The sequence below is a fragment of the Melospiza georgiana genome, chromosome 9 (assembly GCF_028018845.1).
Source record: "Melospiza georgiana isolate bMelGeo1 chromosome 9, bMelGeo1.pri, whole genome shotgun sequence".
Classification (NCBI taxonomy): domain Eukaryota; kingdom Metazoa; phylum Chordata; class Aves; order Passeriformes; family Passerellidae; genus Melospiza; species Melospiza georgiana.
The window spans coordinates 24,893,716-24,913,250 of NC_080438.1; the positions used below are offsets into that span (position 1 = coordinate 24,893,716).

At 39.3% G+C, this 19,535-nt stretch overlaps 1 protein-coding gene across 3 annotated transcripts in view; it reads right to left on the reverse strand.

The window, feature by feature from the left end:
• The window catches only part of LOC131087102 (BEN domain-containing protein 5-like), an 877,799-nt gene that overhangs the window by 528,786 nt on the left and 329,478 nt on the right, over nt 1–19,535 (reverse strand). For all 3 annotated transcript variants that reach the window (XM_058030505.1, XM_058030504.1, XM_058030503.1), the window contains one exon: nt 1,126–1,342. In XM_058030505.1, the coding sequence (XP_057886488.1) occupies nt 1,126–1,342 (217 nt within the window). The remainder of the gene's footprint in view (nt 1–1,125; nt 1,343–19,535) is intronic.

Sequence of the window (19,535 nt, forward strand, 5' to 3'; positions counted from 1 at the left end):
TGATTAATAATTAATGCCAGTTCATGGATATGCAATAGTCATCTTTAGAACAAAAACTGTAGTTAACCTACAAAAAGGGTTAAAAAATTACTTCCTTTTAAATTCTGATTTTGCTCTTGCCTGTAAGTTAATTTTTTCTCCAAGTTTAATGCCACCATAGGAATTTCAATGGCCTGCTTTAATGATTGAAGCTTTTCATTTGTTTCAGTGCAGGACATACATATGATTTCATTTTGATGCTCACAATATATGCTGGGTTTCTTTTCAAAGCCCCTGCTGCTGGTATCAGCAGCCTTCACAACTTTCTGATTCTGAAAGACACACTACAAGTTTCAACCAAATCAAATCTCAGATAAAAAGATTAAGAGTGTGGTACAAGTGCATTATAAAGTTTGAGAAAGCAAAAGTTAAAAAAAAAAAGAAGAAAAACAGAGAAAAGAGATTTGAGCTATTATTTTTTAATCTGATGATTTCTGAGTTGACATGGGAGTGGCTGAGTCATGCTTGCCAAATCCCCTGGACAGGCAACATTTCAGAGGAAGATTATAGCAAAGTGAACAGACGTTCAGCCTTACCATTAACTCCCCTTTCTGCTCCAGAAGAACTATGACACTTCATTTTCTGTGGCCATTAGGATCTACACAGAGACCACTAAATCCCTTCTAATTGCAAATGACCAAAGCACGGATTTTTAAGATAAAAGAAAATTGCTGGTTTGTGCATGTTTTGCATTATTTTATCAAGAAAAGTTGTCTTCTGGGTCAAAAACCCCATATTTCTTTCTGAACAGAAAAGCTCTTCCAGAAAGACAAATGGTCAGAGTACTCTTAAAATCACATTTCTACAATAAAGCTGTTTGGGTTTCATATTTTAATTTCCTTAGAGGTGAAATGATCCTACGGAGGAATCCAGCATTGGCTTGACTATCTCAAAGGAAATATTTTATGTGACATTAAACTAGCATTTGCCTATACTCCACCATGCAGATCCACCCACTTCCTCCTGTGTCATTGACAGCAAGAAAACAAATCTGTGTATGTGGGTGCTTTAGCAAGGATGATGAATGGTGCTCTGGAAGCATTTTAGGGTGGACAGACATCCATGAGGAAGCTTGCTGGTACTTACCACGCTGAGCCCCAGCAATTCCCTGCAGAAGTAGTCCATGTTCCTCCTCTGGAGGTTGTCCAGGTAGTGCTGCAGGCGGGTGTAGGTGTAGGGGTAGCAGTAGGCAAACTGGTAGGTGTCGTCCTCTCGGTCGAAGCAGAAAGCAAAGGACATGACATAGTTCTTCCTGTGGTCTGGGCAGCGGTAGTAATACACGTTTTTGGAGGGGATTCTTTGCCTGAAAAAACAAAAACAAAAATGTGTCTGTAAGTTAATTTTTTCCTCCAAGTTTTATGCCACCATAGGAAACTCAATATGTATGAATTGATGCGTATCGACATGGACATTAGAGATCTGATCTGTGTGAGATTCAGATTCCCCCCAAAGTAAACGAAGTGGAGCAGCTTGAGCAGCTCAGGAGCTGGTGAGGAGATCCCAGAGCCTGTGTTTGGGAGCACCTGTGCAGAGCAGGGCTGTGACAGCCCCAGTGCCACTGTCACCACTGGGAGTGCAGCTCTGCCCTGTGCCCAGGCTGGCAGAGCCACCAGAGCAGGGAGAGCATCATTCAGCCAGGGAAACCCATTCCCACAAAGTGAAAAGGATGCACAGGCTGTTCAAATACCCTCTACTTCACTATCAGGCTGCTGCAGCCTCACACCACTCATAACTCAAAGACAGGCTCCAGCCAAACCTACACCCTTTCTTACAGGTTCAATTCACCAGCACAGAGAGGAGGCACAGCTAATGAAGGAATGCCAGCATAAGGCAACACTGACAAAACTATTCCTGAAAACCAGAACAACTTTTTATATAGATATCCTTATCAACATCTAGCCAACGAAAAGATAAATTCTTGAGGTTAAAAAACAAACAAACAACAAACAACCTAAAAATCATACAAGAAAAATTCAGGTATGGGAAATAACCAGATCTTAAAACAGAAAGCAAAGAAGAATTCCTTTGTTATATTTGTTCCCATTCTAAATAGGACTGCTGGTCTCCTCAACATTTCTGGTTTATCTGACAAGATAGAAATGAATGTACACAATGGTAAATAATTATATTAAAGGCATTTATGAAATTGTTATCAAGGTGGTATCTCTTTGAGGAATAACAAATATCTGCCTGCAATCTCTCACACAGCTCAAGTTATTTTCTTACTTTTCAAGAGAAATAAGTAATATTTCAGAGGTGGGGCAAAAATTTGTTCTATGGATGGGAGATGTTCACTATTTCTGCTTGTATGCTTGGTACATTTCTTAGGTGGAATTTCCAGCTTCATTCAGACAGGAATAGTCTCCAATCATGCCATGCACTTGTAATTTGATGTAAGTAACTTACCAGTCATGTTTGGCAACAAAATGCTATGGTCCTGCAGACTTTACCTGATTCAATTACACAATCTTATAAACAGGTCTCATCTAATGATTGAAGCAGATCTCAGCTATACTGGGATCATGGTGAGGGAGAAGCATAACAAGATTTACAGACATAGCACCAGTAATGTGTGTCTTTGTAATCATTCCCAGAAGCTGGTCTGCTGCAGAGCCTCAGTTTTGGCCTCTCATTGCTAATCTGAATTAGAGGACAAAACCCTCTCATTATACACAGGTACATGTTTGCCAATTAGCAGCAGTTAACGAGTCTGACCAGCAAGACTCAGGATCTGCAAAGAGAAACAGAAAGGAATTGAGATCTTCTTGAGAAAGCAAAATAAAGAACCAGTGATGCAGTTAATTACAGTCAGAAAAAGAATTTATCTGCCCTTTTTAATGCCCTGCTTCTTGAACATTCAGGACCTCAATAACTTCCCCATCATGACTGAACATGAGCCAGCTGTGCCCAGGTGGGCAGGAAGGCCAGGGGCACCAGGGGCACCTGGCTTGTCCCACCACCTGGCTCGTGGTGGAGTCACCATTCCTGGAGGTATTTAAAGGATGCATAGATGTGGCACCTGGGAATGTATTTGAGGGGCAGCATTGGCAGTGCCAGGATAAATTTGTACTCAATGATATTAAAGGACTTTTCCAACCTAATGAAAACTAATCAAATCCATGATTTGATTTTTTTTTTTTTTTTTTTTTTTTTTTTTTTTTTTTTTGTTAAATTTGTTTACCACTAAGATCTGGAAATTCTATTTAACACTAATATAAAAGACAGAAAAACAAACAAACCTTTTATTCTTTTTTAAAAAGTATCAGTAGGGAAAAAATGCCACCAGCCATCTGCATGCAGCCCTTTTACCTAATGGTTTTCTTCAGTATCTTAACATATTTCTATCATTCTCCCTGACTCTGGAGTGCTATAGGACATCCCTCATTTGATCTCAAATCAAGCAGATGATATGGCAGCGGGTAAATCTATTCCAGCTCCCAGTCCTCAAACCGTAATGCAAGTTTAAACAGTGTGTTGCTGAGTTGTTGAACTTTATTTGTTTCCAAATTAGCATGGGGAAAATAATAAAGGACAAGCCTCACTCTGTACTATAAAACTTTCATGTAAAATGAGACCAATAGGAGGAAATTCAGGATTTGAGAAAGGCTAATGCTAATTGAAATTCATCTGCTGATAGTTAATGTTTAAATGACACATAGTTCTCCTTGGTTCAATAACTTTCTACTTTTAAGCAAGTTGAAGACAACTTTGTTAATGTATTAAAGGCACTTCTGATATTTCATTCCCTTTCCCCTTCATTATAAAAGCTAAGCATCTGTTTTATTATCCACTTTGACACATCACTTTATGGCTGCATTTGGCTATTATGGCTAATCTTGATGTCTAGGACATCTGGTATTGACATTTCACTATCTGGTGTCTGACACAACAGCAGAAACCATCCTCAGTTCCTAGGTTTAAACTCACCCTCTCAGGGCACAAAGTGCCCAAACTCTTAATTCAAACCATATCTTCCAAAAATAATTATAATAGTACTCTTGTCACTGCTAATCTATTTTTATCTCTCCTAGCACTTTGTCACTGCTAATCTATTTGTGAGTCATACAGAGAAAGAGAGTTAGCATTTAGATACCAACAACACATCTTTACACACAGGAGCTTAATCAGATTGAGATCTTATCAGGGAATTAAAGAAGAAAAGAAAAAAGGGAAAGAAAAGGAAAGAAAAGAGACAAAGTGCTAGATATCACCAACTGAGTTTTTGATAACGAAAAGACATTGCTCAGTTCTTGAATTAACCTTTGTGTCCTAGACACACTATTGTTTACTCTTTCCCTTTTTTGTTCTATGCCTTCTGGAAAAGGACACCCACACACTGTGGCAGCAGCTGCTCCTATTAATTTAAAGCTATTACAAAAATTAAAATTAAACCCAATTACTTTGGCTGGTTTATAGCTGGGGAATGGCTTAGTCTGATTGTTCCCTCTGGTTATGGACAAAAACAATATTCCTACCTACAGGCAGCTGCCAGTGGAATACTAATGCATCTAGGGCCTGGCAGGAACAGATTCAGAATGCAGAGTCTAACTGCATTTCTTACTAAAGAAAAATATCTTATCACGGATCTGCAGAAATGCACCAAGTCCTCACTCTGAGTCACAATGAAGCTGATTTGTAGTTAGAGGCAGGAAGGCAAAATGATGGTGGAAACCTCAGTGCTCTGATTTGTCCCTCTGCATTTCCAGGCAGCTCACACTCAGCAATGCATCCTGCTAATTGATGCTCAGCTGCCCGGATGTCTGAGCTCCCGAGTGGTTCTTTAAAGGAGAACCACCCCCTTTCCAAGCACAGCCACAGAGAATAACGTGCAAACATCTCGTTTCCAGTCTGGTTTCTAGGTGTATTTAAAGAAATGGAGCTTGATATCATACATTGGTTTGACACTAATTCAGAATGCCTAGCCTTAAAGATAAACACAAAAATCTTTCTGTCCAAGGAAGGAGGAGGCACAGAAATGGGGAGTTTCTCTCTATTTTGATGCTAACAATCCAGTGGCAAAAACTTGAGCCTTTGAGTGTCTTCTCCTCCTGTCTGACAAGGCAGCACACCCAACCCAGAGGATTTGTTGCTCCAAGTGTGAATGTCCATGAGCTCTCCTGTTCCTCTGTTGGCAGCAGTGCAGTCTGGAGTCAGGACGTTTGCTTTATTTTGGTAGTGTGCAGCAGGATCAAATTTGTCAGTGTACAAAAAATAAAAATTAAAATTGTAGTCCTCATTCAGTATCAAAAACCTGATGGCTCTAGAGGCCCCAAGATCTTAGTCCTTGGTACTGCAAGAGGCAGTAAGGAGTATAATTCAGAATTTCGAAAACTTTATCCTAACTATGCGTCTAATTTTATATACTCCATACTCTACACTACAATTTTAAATTCAGGTCTAATAATTTTGACTTTAAAATCAAACTTTTTATTCTCTGTCATGCTTTTATCTTTTCTTCTTATTATTTTTTCTGCTACTTTTTGCTTCTTTCCATTTGAAAATTGGGAGTTAATCAATGCTTTGGAGGACAAACACTGGTGGTACTGATGGTACTGCTTTGTGGAATGTAAGTTTTAAACATGGAAGGGTGATAATCAAATCCTCTTGTGGCACCACAGCACAAGTAATTACGAAATAACAATTTTTGGAACGCTTTCCTCTCCCTATTGCATGACCAAAGCAGGGAGCTATGGCCCAGCCAAATTCCCAATGACTTTAATGAGCAGCATAAATAGTCTTTGGACTGCTTTTAATATGGCACTCATAAAGTAATTATTCAGTCCCTTGCCTCCACAGGATGGGGTTAGACATAACCAGTCAGGAGACTTCAAAGTAAGATGATGATCTTTGGAGCAAAAACAAAAAACTGCAGGTGCTGTAAAAAATCGATGGCCAAAAAAAGAAAAATTCCTGGATCTGGCTTGTAGAGAAATGCTCAAGTTGTGGTGCAGCATTAACTGTGGTGACACACTGTGGTGAGCGTTTCCAATTGCCATCACTTTGCATGGGGAGGGATAACACTGAACAAATTCACAAATCTCCAAGCCTGCCTATAGAGCTCAAAGGGGTGGGCCTGAGTCACAATCTCAGACAAAATTAAGCCTCCTGATCCAAAACTTGATTCTGATTCAACTTTGAAAAATAACCTCCAGGTATTTATTGATGTTGTCCTAAATACTAGATTTGGCTTCTCTTTATGAGTGCTTAAATTTCAGTCCTAGAGCTGGATGTCCCCAATTATTCACTGCAAGAAATCCAACAAACTCTGGACAAAATCTAAGGATGTAAATCTTGTGCTGCAAACTCCTCTTCTGGAAGGCAGCCCTTTTCTTCCTCATTTCTTTCCCTGTTAGTCTAAGCCATTATTTTTCTTCTTGCTTATTCTTGTTGACAAGTGGAGCTGACCATCTTCAAAATTCTTAGCTTACTTGTGACAAAATAAGTTTGTAGGGTTTTTTTCCTTGCACATAATTTTATATTTGATTCACAGAGCATGGAGTGACAGTGAATATGTCAGATGGTGTTAAATATTTTTTGCAGACAACTGAATGGGTTTTGGCACAGCTAACTCAGTTTCAGACACTGCAAAACATGTCCTGCTTTCTTTCTTCCTACTGTGTATTACAATGTTCCCCAAATATATTCATAACTTAAGACCTCAAGGTTTTCCACCTCTAACAGTATCTGGTTTCTTCTTAAGTATAAAAATCAAAATATTGTGTAATTCAATTTAATAAAAATCAGAAACTCTACACATTAAGCATGCAGCTTTCATTTTAATTGAAATAATTAACCAACATCTATCAAAACTGTTAGAGAATTCAAATAATATTGAATTGCACAAAGATTGCTTGTAAAGTCTCTTCATTCTTTACAACTTCAAGGAGACAACACTGCATTTTTAACCATTTTTTCTCTAAATTCCATTAATTCATTAAGCTTTTTTTTCCTTTTTGAGAGAAAAAGCAGGGAAGAAGCAGGGAAGGGTCATGATTGCAGGATATGAAGCAACACTAAAAACCTGTCCCCAAGTTCTGCTGGCAGAAATGAAGTCACCATCCTTCAGTTTGCCAGAATTAGGAGAATTAAAGGGAGGGATGATAAAGTGGCAAGAAATAATTTTTAAAATTACTGAATTAACTTTAAGCAACTTCATATCAGATAGGGCAACACTCAATCCCTCGAATGGTGAAAAGTGTTGGTCCAGCATCTCCAAACTCAGTTTGGTTTTGTGGGAGGAGGCTTCATTCAATGCCTCTATTACTTCCCACGTGTCTATCTCCCCTAAACATGAAATCTGTCCACAAAGGTCAAAAATTATCACTCTTTTGACAAAACACTTCAACATGTCTGAGAGCAGCTGTCAGCTGATAGCAAAATCCAAAATCTTCTGCCAGCAGCAGGTACAAGTGGGATTTCCAGTGCACAAGCACCAATTCCCTTTCTCCCTCCCTCCTGCCCACCTTCAGAGCCAGAGCCACACTCCCCCTTCCATCTTCTGTTTATTCTGTCCAGTTGCTAAATCTCAAACTGCAGGGACTTCCCTCTGTTGGAGCAGCAGCTCCAACACTGCAATTATTCCACAGAAACTCTCTTTTAAACTGCAGGGATAATGAATGGTGCTGAATTTTTCTTCAGTCAAAATATGATTTGCCTACTGACCACAGGTATTCTGGCCATAGATTGTTTCAACAGAAATATCTCTATGCAGTGCTTGTAAATGACAAAAAAGAAAGAGAAGGAGAAAAGACAATTTTCCATACATATGTTGTGATCCTCTGAAGATATCATGAGTGCAAGAGAAGGATTCAGGGGCCAGCATTTATGTCTTGAAATGCAGCTACCAAGAGAAAAAAACCAAATTAAAAATAAAATTTAAAAATATTTTAATTTGTGATAAGAATCCCTGAATAAGGAAAGGTACAAGGGAAGTAAAGGAGTGATACACCACTGTAGTTCCAAAGTTTGCAGTGTAGAAAAGAAAAACAAAAGGGTTTTGAACAAACTGAGAAAGGGTAGCCACAAATGCTGTAAATAAGTGGAAAAATTTAAAAAATAAAGTCAGCATAAATAATGTTGTACCAGAAAAAGGTGAGGACAAGAAATGTTCCACCTCAGCACAATGCCTGTCCTGGCTTTGACCTGTACCAGACTCTCTGACCACAAAAGAGCAAAGCTCCTGACAACTTCAGAATACAGTTTGCATATACTGACATCAGGGAGCAAATAAGCAAATAAAATCCAGAAGAATGTGTATCACTGACTGCATTGGGAAAGAAGGTAGGTCAGGAGACAGAGAGAAGGGGACAAGGCTGGCACAGCACGAGCACACTAGCTACAAATTGGCCAGGAACAAGGTAATGGGATGACTTAAAATAAATGCCCTTTTAGGTCTTTGCTTCGTCTACAATCTCTGGAAAGAAAAATCATGCTTGAGAGAATCATGACCTGGACGAATTTTAGGAAAGGCTGCTTGGTGAGAAATAGTTAATTCTTACTAAGAATCTCCTCAAAACACATTTATTTCAATTTTTTTTTCAACAGACAATTCAGATGAATTCCAAAGAATTTCACCAAACAATTTATCCATTAGCACAATAATTTAACATCTTCATGACCAAATTCAGCATTTTACTCCGTAATTCTTTCCCGTCTCCACTATAATCTGACATACAACCCCTTCAGATTATGTTGACTGGAAAGCACATACAGGATGATACAGGCTGTGAAACCGAGTCCTTAGGATGTTTGGAGCATGTGTTGGCCTGGGAATGAGGGACCAACCTCAATCCCTCAATCCCAAATTCAAGTCCCTGAACTGCATTACCAGTAGACCACTGGGTCAGCTCTAATAGCCTCTTAGCCTCAATTACCTAATTAGCCTTTTCTTCAGTCTCCTCTTCTCCCTTTCCCATCTGTTCATATATTCCCACCACTCCCTGTTCTTCTGCAAGAATAATTTTTAAAATCTATGTTAACTTCATTTAGGTTAGTCTCAGGTGACTTCTCTATGCAAGAATAATTTATAAGTCTCATAAGAGCCCCAACTTGAAGAAGCTTTTCAGTAACATATGAATTCTGAAATCCATGCTGAAAATGTTGATGATCTCAACAGTCTAAATACAAAGTTGAGATTTTTAATTTAAATCATTTAGATGTGAATTTTAAGTAACTACCAAAGGAAGGAGAACAGATAGGAAAGAGGTTTCTGCCAATTGTAGCTTGGTTGATATTGAACTGCCCTTAGCAAGATCTCAAACCCTCTGGAAGCCTTTGCCTTCCCAAAGTATATTATTCCTGATAAAGATCAGTGCATCTCTGATAGTAGATGATGTATGAGCAGGATAAAGACAAAAGAAAACAGGAAATTGTCATCATGGATCCGACTTTGTTAGCTGGGGAAACTTCCCCATAATATTTTGCTTTATCCTCTCATCTGTCTACACACAATGAAGACTGAGTTCAGTAATTCATTTTTAATGCCCCATTTCTTACGCCTTCTAGCACCTTGTTCCCTTTTTCTACCATAACAGCATCTCAAACGACTTCTGCTGTGGAACTGCCAACAGCAATCTTCAGGGTTTTTCCCTTTAGTCAGAGGATAACGTTTTTGTGTGCTTTCCTCCACAGACTAACTTCTCATTTATCAGGAATGAACCTTCTTGCCAGATCACCCAGAAGTTTGCAAGAGTGTGCTACAGGCTTAAATTACTTAAGTAATTACACGTCATTTGTAAATGTTACCACCTAATCCTTCACCTCTCTCTCCCAGGATCATTAATAAAGATATTTAGCATGTGACCTGATAGTTAACTTTAAGAAACACAGCTGCTGGCCTTTTAGTGGGATGAAAACTGACCACTTAGCCCTCTGCCTTTTTGTTTCCTTGTCGGGTTTTGATCTATGGGGATACTTGCCCTGTCACCATATGTGACTACTTAGCCTTTGCAGCAGTGTCTTGTGACAGACTTTGTCACATGCTTTTAAAAAGTCAAAATACATTATGTCAGGCAGCTCATGTCTCCTAAGCCTGGGAGCTGAAACCCAAAGGCGAGGAAACATTCCCAGGAATTCCCAGGGGGAAAGTGCACCTTGGCATCCAGTGCAACCCAAGGGAGATAAACTGGGAAGGTTGGTGAGAAAGCCAGAAACACATTTCATTGGCAATATTGCAGCTATTCATCTAAGTAAAATTATATTTTTTTCTGTTACAAAAGGAGTTACTTCATCAAAAGGAGAAAATGTGGAAAAGACCACGTCAACTGACTGTCCAAGTGAGTCAATCCAGGAAGAGTTATAAAGCAGCAAAATACAAAGGTTTCACCTTAAAAAAAAAAAAAAAAAAAAGTTAAAAAAAGGGGGTGGGGGGTAAAAAGGAGACTCGTCTTCAAGTCTTCTGCAAGACATGCTAGTCCCAGAAGCTGTTTAAGCCTCTCTTAAGAGCTGGGAGCCTGTGCTTGGTTCTCAGCCCTGTGCTTATTTTCCAAGGTTTGAAACAACAAAACGAGTCAGCAGAGGGGTGGGAGATGATGGGAGCAGTGGGTGAGAGCACCATGGACTGCAGAGCACCCAGAGCTGTGGCCAGCAGAAGTTCTAGGTGTGGCCTGCCAGGAAATGCTTGGCTGGGGAAGTGAAGAGCCAACAAAACAACACAGTGGCCTCACTAGATGAAAATACTGCTGGTACAGTTATAGCTTGGAGCTGGTGATTGCTACTCTGAACATCCAACCTGTTGGAGTCCTCTTTGATCCTTTTCAGGAAAACTGAAAAGGGTGGTCTAACATTGCTTATTTTACCACCCAATTCCTATTTGTCAGTGAGGGAAATTCTCTCTCTGAGCACCAGTGAGTTCAGGACTGGTTTCTGGGAAAGGGATGATGTCAGCATGTCAGCAGATGACCCCCTGAAATTCAGACATGGCTTTTGTGGCTGTCAATCAAGTCCAAGGGAAAAGGGTTATCTAAATCTTTTTATTCCTCTCTCTTTTCTGTGTGGCCGTGACAGGGCACTGACAGAGGAAGGACGCTGGGCTAGAGGGAATTTTGGTCTGATCCAGGATGATCATTCTAATTCCTTTTTATGGGCACATCCACAGAGTTCTAAGCAATGTAGTCAGACATGGTTTTCCTTTGCTGAAGCTGTTCTCATTAAAGTCTCTCACATCATGATCTTCCAGGTGTTTTATTATTCCCTTTTAAATTCCTGTTTCGACCATTGGCAATGTGCAGATGTAATGCTTACTGGTCTAAATATAGGATAAACCCCAGATACTTGCCAACCCTCTGGAAAAGAGCTTGGTTTTAATGAGAGTGCATATCTTTGTTAGCACTTCACCTAATTCATTCCTAATCTTCCTCAGAATTCTTTTATACATAAATCATGTGGGACTGATGATTTACTACTTTTTAATTAATCAATTTGCTCCATCTTCTCAATCTCTGATAGTGCCTCATCTTTATTTCCAGAAAAGAGCAGGTCTAAGATAGGTACCTCCTTTTTTGCCATAAAGACTGACTTATGCTCTAGAACTCCTGATTTCTCTGCGTGAAAACACATAATTTTAAAACATGTACAAGACATGACAATGTGAGAGCAAAATAATTTAAATTCAGCATCGAAAATTTTTTGTTTCTTCTCCAGGCTACAGATCTTGCACGTACACAAATTTTATTCTCCATGCTCCTCTGTAAGCTCCTTCAAATTCCCTCCTTTCACCTCCCTCCATTAAAAAAAAACTACTTTATGACATCCTCCTACTCTTGAGAGTGTTGCAGAGTACCCATCTCCAAGGGTGCTTGCATTTCTCTACAACAAGAAGAGGCTGTAGTTCTCCCATTTACCCCCTGTGCCAGCATGTGGCCTGTTAGCAATGGCAATGCTGCATTTTCAGAACTAAACATGCATTGTGCTGGGCAGCCCTGCCTTTTGTGTCCTTCGGTTATCCCTTCTGGAGACAGCACTCAGAGCTATCACATTAAACATACAGCAGAGAAAAAAAAAAGAATTCTGGAAGGAAAAGCCTCAGTTTTCCCAGTCAGAAGGGAGCAACAAACATGGCGAGCCCTTTTCTTGAAAGATGAAAGTGAATGAAACAGGACTTCAGTACTCTGGCTCACAGACCAGGGGCTGCTGCTTTGCAAGCACCCTGGGCCTCCCAGCTCCAACACCTGCTGACCTTGATCCCAATCCCCACTGAGCCCAGCTCTAAGGAAAAACACCCCCTAGATGGCCACCTAGAGAATAAAATCCTTATTTTAGTGAGAGGAAAAAAAATCTAGTATTTTCTTGCTGCTCAAATCCTTTGTCATCCCATTCACATTGCTATGTTTGCCCACTGGGGCTGGTTCAGAAACAACCTGAGTAGGGTTTCTTCCCCAGGTAACAGAGATGGACTCAATGCAAAGGTGCTCAGTCTGCAGGGGAAATAAAAGACAATTTCCTCCTTCCCTCTTTTCCAACATTCCTAGCTACTGACACCCAGAGCAGTATTGATCTAAGAGAAGACTAAATATCCTGCTCTCTCAGTTTCTCCTTATTTGCAGTACACGTGGAAACATGGGAGCAGAGGGAAAAAGATGGGAGCGGGGGGCCCAGGCAGTCAGAAACCATTGTACACACCTGGGATTTCTCATCCCAGACACAAAGTTAAAAAAATGAGATGCTGCAATGGTTGGAGCTGTTGAAGACAGGAGAAATTGAAAAATGGTGTGTTACACTAATCTTGTTTTTCCAAACTGTATGCGTGATATCACCCAGGCCACTCCAATTTTTCACAATAATAGTTACAGCATCATTTTTCTTGATAGCCCTTTAAAAAATATTCATTTTGGGAAAACTCTGTAGTTTGTTGCTTTGCTTTTTTTTTTTCCTCTACCTGAACATTCAGTGTCACAAAATGGAGCAACTGCAATCCTTATGCATATTTAAAAGTACTGCCCCATTTCACCGTGCTGAGTTTGTTTAGACTACAAGAGCATTACCTCCTTTACCCTCTTCTGCAACATAACTAGACATGATGGCAAAGGGAAGGGAAATGTAGGATACATTTCGTTAAATTACACCAGGTTTTATTTAGCCTTGAAAGACTCTTCACATTCTCCTGCAGCTGACAAAGTTCCAGACACTTTTCCACTTTTCCTTCCTCTTTGGACTGTTATAAAACACAGCGAGAGAATGCACACACTGCTCCCAGGTCAGCAGGGAGGCTGATACCCTGAGCTGTCTATCAGGTAGTTGTCTACAAGCCAGTGATCACCAATGCAGTGCAGAATTTGATATCTGGTCAACAAAAGCATTTTTTTGTCTGTGCTCTCAGGAAATGTAATCAAAATAGAGGAGACTCTCCTCGCTCTTCACCCCTCAAAGATTCCCTGAGCTAAATCCTCAGGAAGCTCTGGGAAGAGGAATGGAGGTTTATGGCATGCAGTTTGAGTTCCAAGTGACAGACATGTACCTGTAAAAACCATGCCTCCAGTGATTTCTAGGCACACACTGTAAGGCTCCAGAGAGGTTGGTTACTCTTAAAATCATTGTTCAAATGTTTGCACTTCCAGGGCCCAATCAATGAGATAATCTAAGCAGGTGCTGCACTGGTTGCTAGTCCAGGCCAATTACCACAGATTCCTAGTGAAATACATGTGGTACTCATAGATTCCAGATGAGGAAAAAGTGGGAGGAGAAAACCCTAAAAGAAAACCTTAGGTTAAAAAAAATTAAAAAAAAAGGAAAACAGAAAATAACCCAAGATGATGGGGTATCCTTATTTGTTTCTCAGTATTTCCTAAACTGTCAGCAGCAACAACAATTTAACCATGAAATCATACACGGAAGGATGTGAAAACTTTAGGTAAAGCAAAATATGATCAATTCCATGCACTTTGTCTTTCTATTTTTTAAATGAAACATTAACAATTAGCAGTAATGCTCCTCAGTTTCTTTCAGGTTTTTACCCTGCATCACCATAATGAGTTACCCTTACCTTCACCATGTTAGACAACCCTGCATAAAAACATTAGCATCTACAGAAAAGCCAATAGGACTATCACTGCATTTAATTTATATTTGATGTAAGGTTTTCTGGGGATTACTTTACATTTCTCCCAGGAACTCATCTGTTTCACATATCTAAATGTTTGGTCCAAATATTATCTTCCATTTTGGACAAGTAAGGCTTTGTAGGACTGGCATGTTTGTTAAAAACAGCAGTCTTTACAGCAATAAGGATGAGGTGTTGAAACAAAGCATCTAAAAATCTTCCAAACAGTGTCAGGAAGCTGTAATATTTATGCCTAAATAAGAGAAAATAAGAGAAAGCAACATATGGGATACAAAAACTTTTATAAGCAAATCATCTTCAAAATGCTCCATATATTGTGTATTTCCAGGAGAATGACAGGACATTTGTCAAAATACATGTAGGAAATTTTTGTAAGAGTACTTGAAAAATAATATACACAGCTCTCAGTTTAAAAACACAAATGGTGAAAATTTAGCTTGTAATAACATTAATTTAAGCTTTTAATATTTAAAAGCTTTCAAGTAGGAGTCACAATTTCTTACCTGTTGCTTTTCCAGGCAATACCATGTATTAAACATTGTCCCTCTGGTCTTTAAATGGGACCAGAAGGCACAGAGGTGTTGTATATCCAAACACAGGTGTGTGTTAATTATTATGGCCAGCATCTTAGGAAATTTAGCCATATAATACTGTAAACATGAAATACTGTAAACATGTAAAATGTATGGAATTTTCACTGAAATAGTGGGGAAAATTCAATACACATAGACGTGCAATTAATTAAAAAAATACATCAAGCTATTACATAGCCCATTGGTTTGAAATCTTTGTGGAAGACTTTGCATCTGTCTCATTTTCTCACAGCTGTACATTAGCTCAGCTTTGAGCAGAGTCCTGCTGAATATGAACCACAGTTTTAAGTAGGATTCATAAATTAGGGTTTAGCATTAAGAGGCAGGAAGGTAGATGCCATTTCCTATTCCATTAATGACTATAAAAATTCAAGCACAGGAAAAATATATGCTGAAAGGTCTTAAAAGTTAACATCTGACTTTAAAAAAGGAAGCCATATACTATATTAAAACATGAAAACAGAAGAACAAAAATTATTTCTGTGTCATTTCATACACTATTTGTATATATAAAAACATAGGTATATATTAAATCCCACAGCACTAAAAATGAAAATATAAAACCTCCAAAAGTTCTTTAGCTTTATTTACCTGGATTGGAACTGGGAGAAAAAATGGTATCATGGCTTATAACATTTTCAACTGGATGTGATCATGCTCATATTCCTTTATGAATCTCTGTCTCAGAATCATTAAACTTGATGTCCATTAACGACGAGGGCCTGGCTGGTTAAACCACTTACCCCAGACATAATCCATGAGCCACACAGCAGTGCTGGTGCAGATAACGCGGCCCTGCTGCACACACTGCTGGGGTCTCCATCAGGAGATGCCTGGCTTGTGTTTGTGCCATGGACACATCAAACTCCCAGGGGAGCAGGCTAAAAGGCCAAGGCATTTTCATAACTCAAGCAAACCAAATCTGAGCCCAACTTTCCCTGACAGATCAGTTTGTGCTGCTCTCAGCCTGTTCCTAGCACTCCATTGTTAGAATGCAATGTGGGTTTTAAGTGACAAGACACAGCTATTGCAGACAGCCAGCACAAAAACTGCCTTTCACTGTTATTATTTTAAAATTGCTACTATTAAATTCAAAACAAGCAATATAAATGGAAACATTAAAAAAAAAGTATTGTCTTAAGTTGAAATTACAAACATCAGAAGGGAAATTAAATGACCTCAGGAATAAATAGGAAGAGCACACACAAACCATAACCCAGTGCTTTTGTTTCACAACTGTCTCTCCAGTGCCTGACTGACTGAAGCCTCTAATTTGCTAGATAAACATGCTGTAAGTCATCATTTACCCCCCAAAACCCCCTGATCAGCCCAGAGCTGTTACAGCCACACAGTGTCCCAGGATTTGCACAGTCAGGAAAAACTCTTCAAAACCATGCAGGAGAAATGCTGCAAATCCAAAAACGAAGACCTAAAGAAAGGCTCGAAAATGCAACATTTCATACCTCCTGAATGACGACACAAGATCTCTATGACAGTTGTCTGAGAGAGAGCTAATGGACCTGGCAAATTCAAGAGAGATAAGAAAGGCACAGTAGCATTGTCTATTAGAACAACAGATTGAACTGGGAAAAGCAAACACATCCAGCCAGAAGAGCTCCTGTGCCTTAAAGCTTTCTGCTTTTCTCAATTCAGCCAGCTCATTTCATAAAATATTCTACCTTTAGCTCGTATCCACTTCATGACTGAGCATACTTGTTACAGGTTAGTGGTGCCTTTGATTCCTTTTCGGTCTCTCCCAAGCAAACACTCTAAGTGACTCATCCTACATCTCCACTTTTCCTGGAATCGTGTCTCATGATTTCCTCCCACCTTCTTCCACCACTGTAACACATTTCATCAGCAAAAATGCAAAAACCCACCACAGACTTCCTTTGAGAAGCTGTGGTCATAAGAGAAGTACAATGATTTAGAACAGTATTCAGAAATCAGAATTGTTGTCTGTCAGTCAAACCTGATAATCAGAGTAAAGACTTTATGTGTAGCTTAAAACCAGGACTATCACCTAAATTGCTAGGCCACATTCAAGCTGACCAGGGAAACATTAACATTAAAATACAAATGACACCTGCACTGACAGAGATGAGTGATTGGCATGTCTGACCTCAGCACTTGCAGGCATTACTATGTAATACATTAAGCCAATCTAAACAAAAAAAAAAATTGTATTACAGTAGCTAAATTTAAGTCCTGTCTTCTATTTTCCACTGTGTCTTGCAGCCTTTTACCCTGCAAAATCTCATATATTAGTATTAAAACCTTTTATTCCATCTCAGAGAATGATCCTGTCTCTATCAATTCCTCACTGTATCTCACCAGCCTTTTAAGACCAGTTTTAGGCATGTAAAGAATAATGAAAAGTTCAGAAATTTATTTTGATTTCCTGCAATATGCTACCCAACAGTTTTCTGTTGTGTTATATGACCTTTCTGCCTAGCTAGTGTTTTGCTATTGATTTTAATTACTCAGTTTAATTTACTGCATGCCAACACAAAGCTGTTTACTCCTACTTGCCAAAATGTTGTCGTAGTCTCCCAGAGGAGGGCAAAATGAGAAAACTTTACATGTTTTACAGTTACATGCTATTCATTATAAAGAATTTAATAGATTCACTTCACATAAATGTCACCGTGCTCACATGTAGCCACTAAACACACCAAAACATCACACAGGAAGGAAAATCCTGAGCCATTCAGAGAAGAGGTAAGAATGTAAAAGCCTTAATTTATAAAAGGCTTTGACTTGAAGCAGTTTAGATTTTCTGCTTTGCCATTCTCCTCGGAACAAGTGAGGGAGTTAGGACCATATGTTCTCCTTCTGCATAAGAAAAATCATGGACAGAAATGAATGAGTCCTGGAACCACACAGTGATTATAAATCCAGGTAAATTCTACCTTGCCCCATAATCCAGTTTCAGGGTGAGAAAGAGGGAATGCTAATTTCTGACCACTCTTTTCTTGCCACACATCACAGAAATGATGAGAAGAAACCTCTTTGTGAGAGGATCCTACAAGCAGAATGTTCTTCCAAGAGAAATTATGTTGGCATAATAGAAGTTGGCAATGCTGGAAGATGAAGGAAGCTCATTTCTGAGGTAACAGCTGAGCCCTTTTACTGAGCAGTGCTCATCAGTCCAGTTCCTCTGTGAGGAGGCAGATAGGAAGGGGTAGTAGGGCTGGAGAAACTCAGGAGAAGAATCTCTGTCTCTTACTACACCTTGGAAAACCTATAAGGGAATTAAACCTTTTATTTCTTTGTAGAGAAAACATAAAAAAAAAAAAAGGCAATTTCAAAACCCTCATACCAGCTCAACATTTCAGCTAGACATGAAAATTCACAAAAGGTAATTTATTTCCCATATAATTATTTTGAAACCTACTGATCCATGGTTATGGAATCCTATTGTGCTGGGATTCTAGAGACCCAAAACAAAAAAGCCCAAACTTGCTCAAGTGATGAATGAAAATAGTTTTTGGTGCATTTGATCATCTTTGAAACTATGCATTATACTGACTAAGATTCATGTTTTTTAAACACCAGGTCATCTACCACCTCTTTGATTTCAATTGTGTTTAAAAATAGGATCATCTGATGATAGTACTGTGTTATAAAAGCTTCACCAACTCAGCTCAATTGTAGAGTGCTCTTGAGGAATGATAAGATCTTTGGACAAAGTTGAATATCAAGATGATACATGCTAAGAATATGAAAATTCTCTATTTGAGTACCTTGTTTACAGAGTGAGAGTCAATCTCCTGCAGAACCTTTGAAAATTGTATTTTAAATTAGGGGGGAAAATGATCGAAAATACGAAACCCATTAATTTTTCATAGTGCTTTTTATTTGTTTATTGCGGTTTTATATTTACCATAATATTCATCTGAAATTAGAGATTTTATCCTGAGACTCTCACCACTACAAAGCATTTATAAAGCTATAAAGTCAAGCTCTTAAAACAACACTTGTTCAAAACCATGGTGATTCACTGTGAAAATATGCATAGCCTAAAATTTTCTTATGACCTTGATGTAAACCATAAACTGAACAAGACTTCCCTAAAATCCAGGCCTGTGTTGGTTCAGTGCAGGGACAGATTTGCTTGAAGGCTTCCATAAGAGTTGAAATGAGGCTGGGAAACTTGCCTTTGCTCCATCTTCCACTGTACTTTGTACAGCTGAAAGACCAAAGGCTCTTTGGAGGGGAGGCATTGGCTAAACCAGCAGCCAGTGCCTTAGAGCATTGGCTGGTAGTTTAGAGCTAAATGTTCAACAGATTCTCAAGTCTAAATAAAGTGTATCTGCTGCCTGTCCAATACAAGAAAAGAGTCAGACACCTCTGAATGTGAGGCAGCAGGAAATGCCCGGAGCCAGGACAATTTCATCTGCTCTGTGATCACAGGATAATTCAGGTTGGAAGGGACCTCAAGAGGTCATCAAATCCAACTTCCTTCTCAAGTCAGGGTCAGCTATGAGATCAGAGCGCGTTTTTCAAGAGGTTTATGCAGTCAGGTCGTGCAGACCCTGGTGACAGTGGCAGTGTCATTTGCTGGACACTCTATCAGCAGTTAACACCTGCCCAGCTTGAGGGAGACCTGCCATGACTGTCACCTCCGCCCAAGAATTGTCCCCTCGGGGCAGGGACTAACCAGGCTGCTGCTGGCTTGGCTCACACAGGAAAGTCCTCTCTTCTTACACACATGGTCCATTTTACATGAGGAGAATTCAAGCATTTCTTGGAGAAGAAAACTTACAGCAGCCCAGCAAAGATATTTTCTTCATCTACATTATATATATTTGTTTTCTGCAAAACCTGGAAAGTTCTCTGGGAAG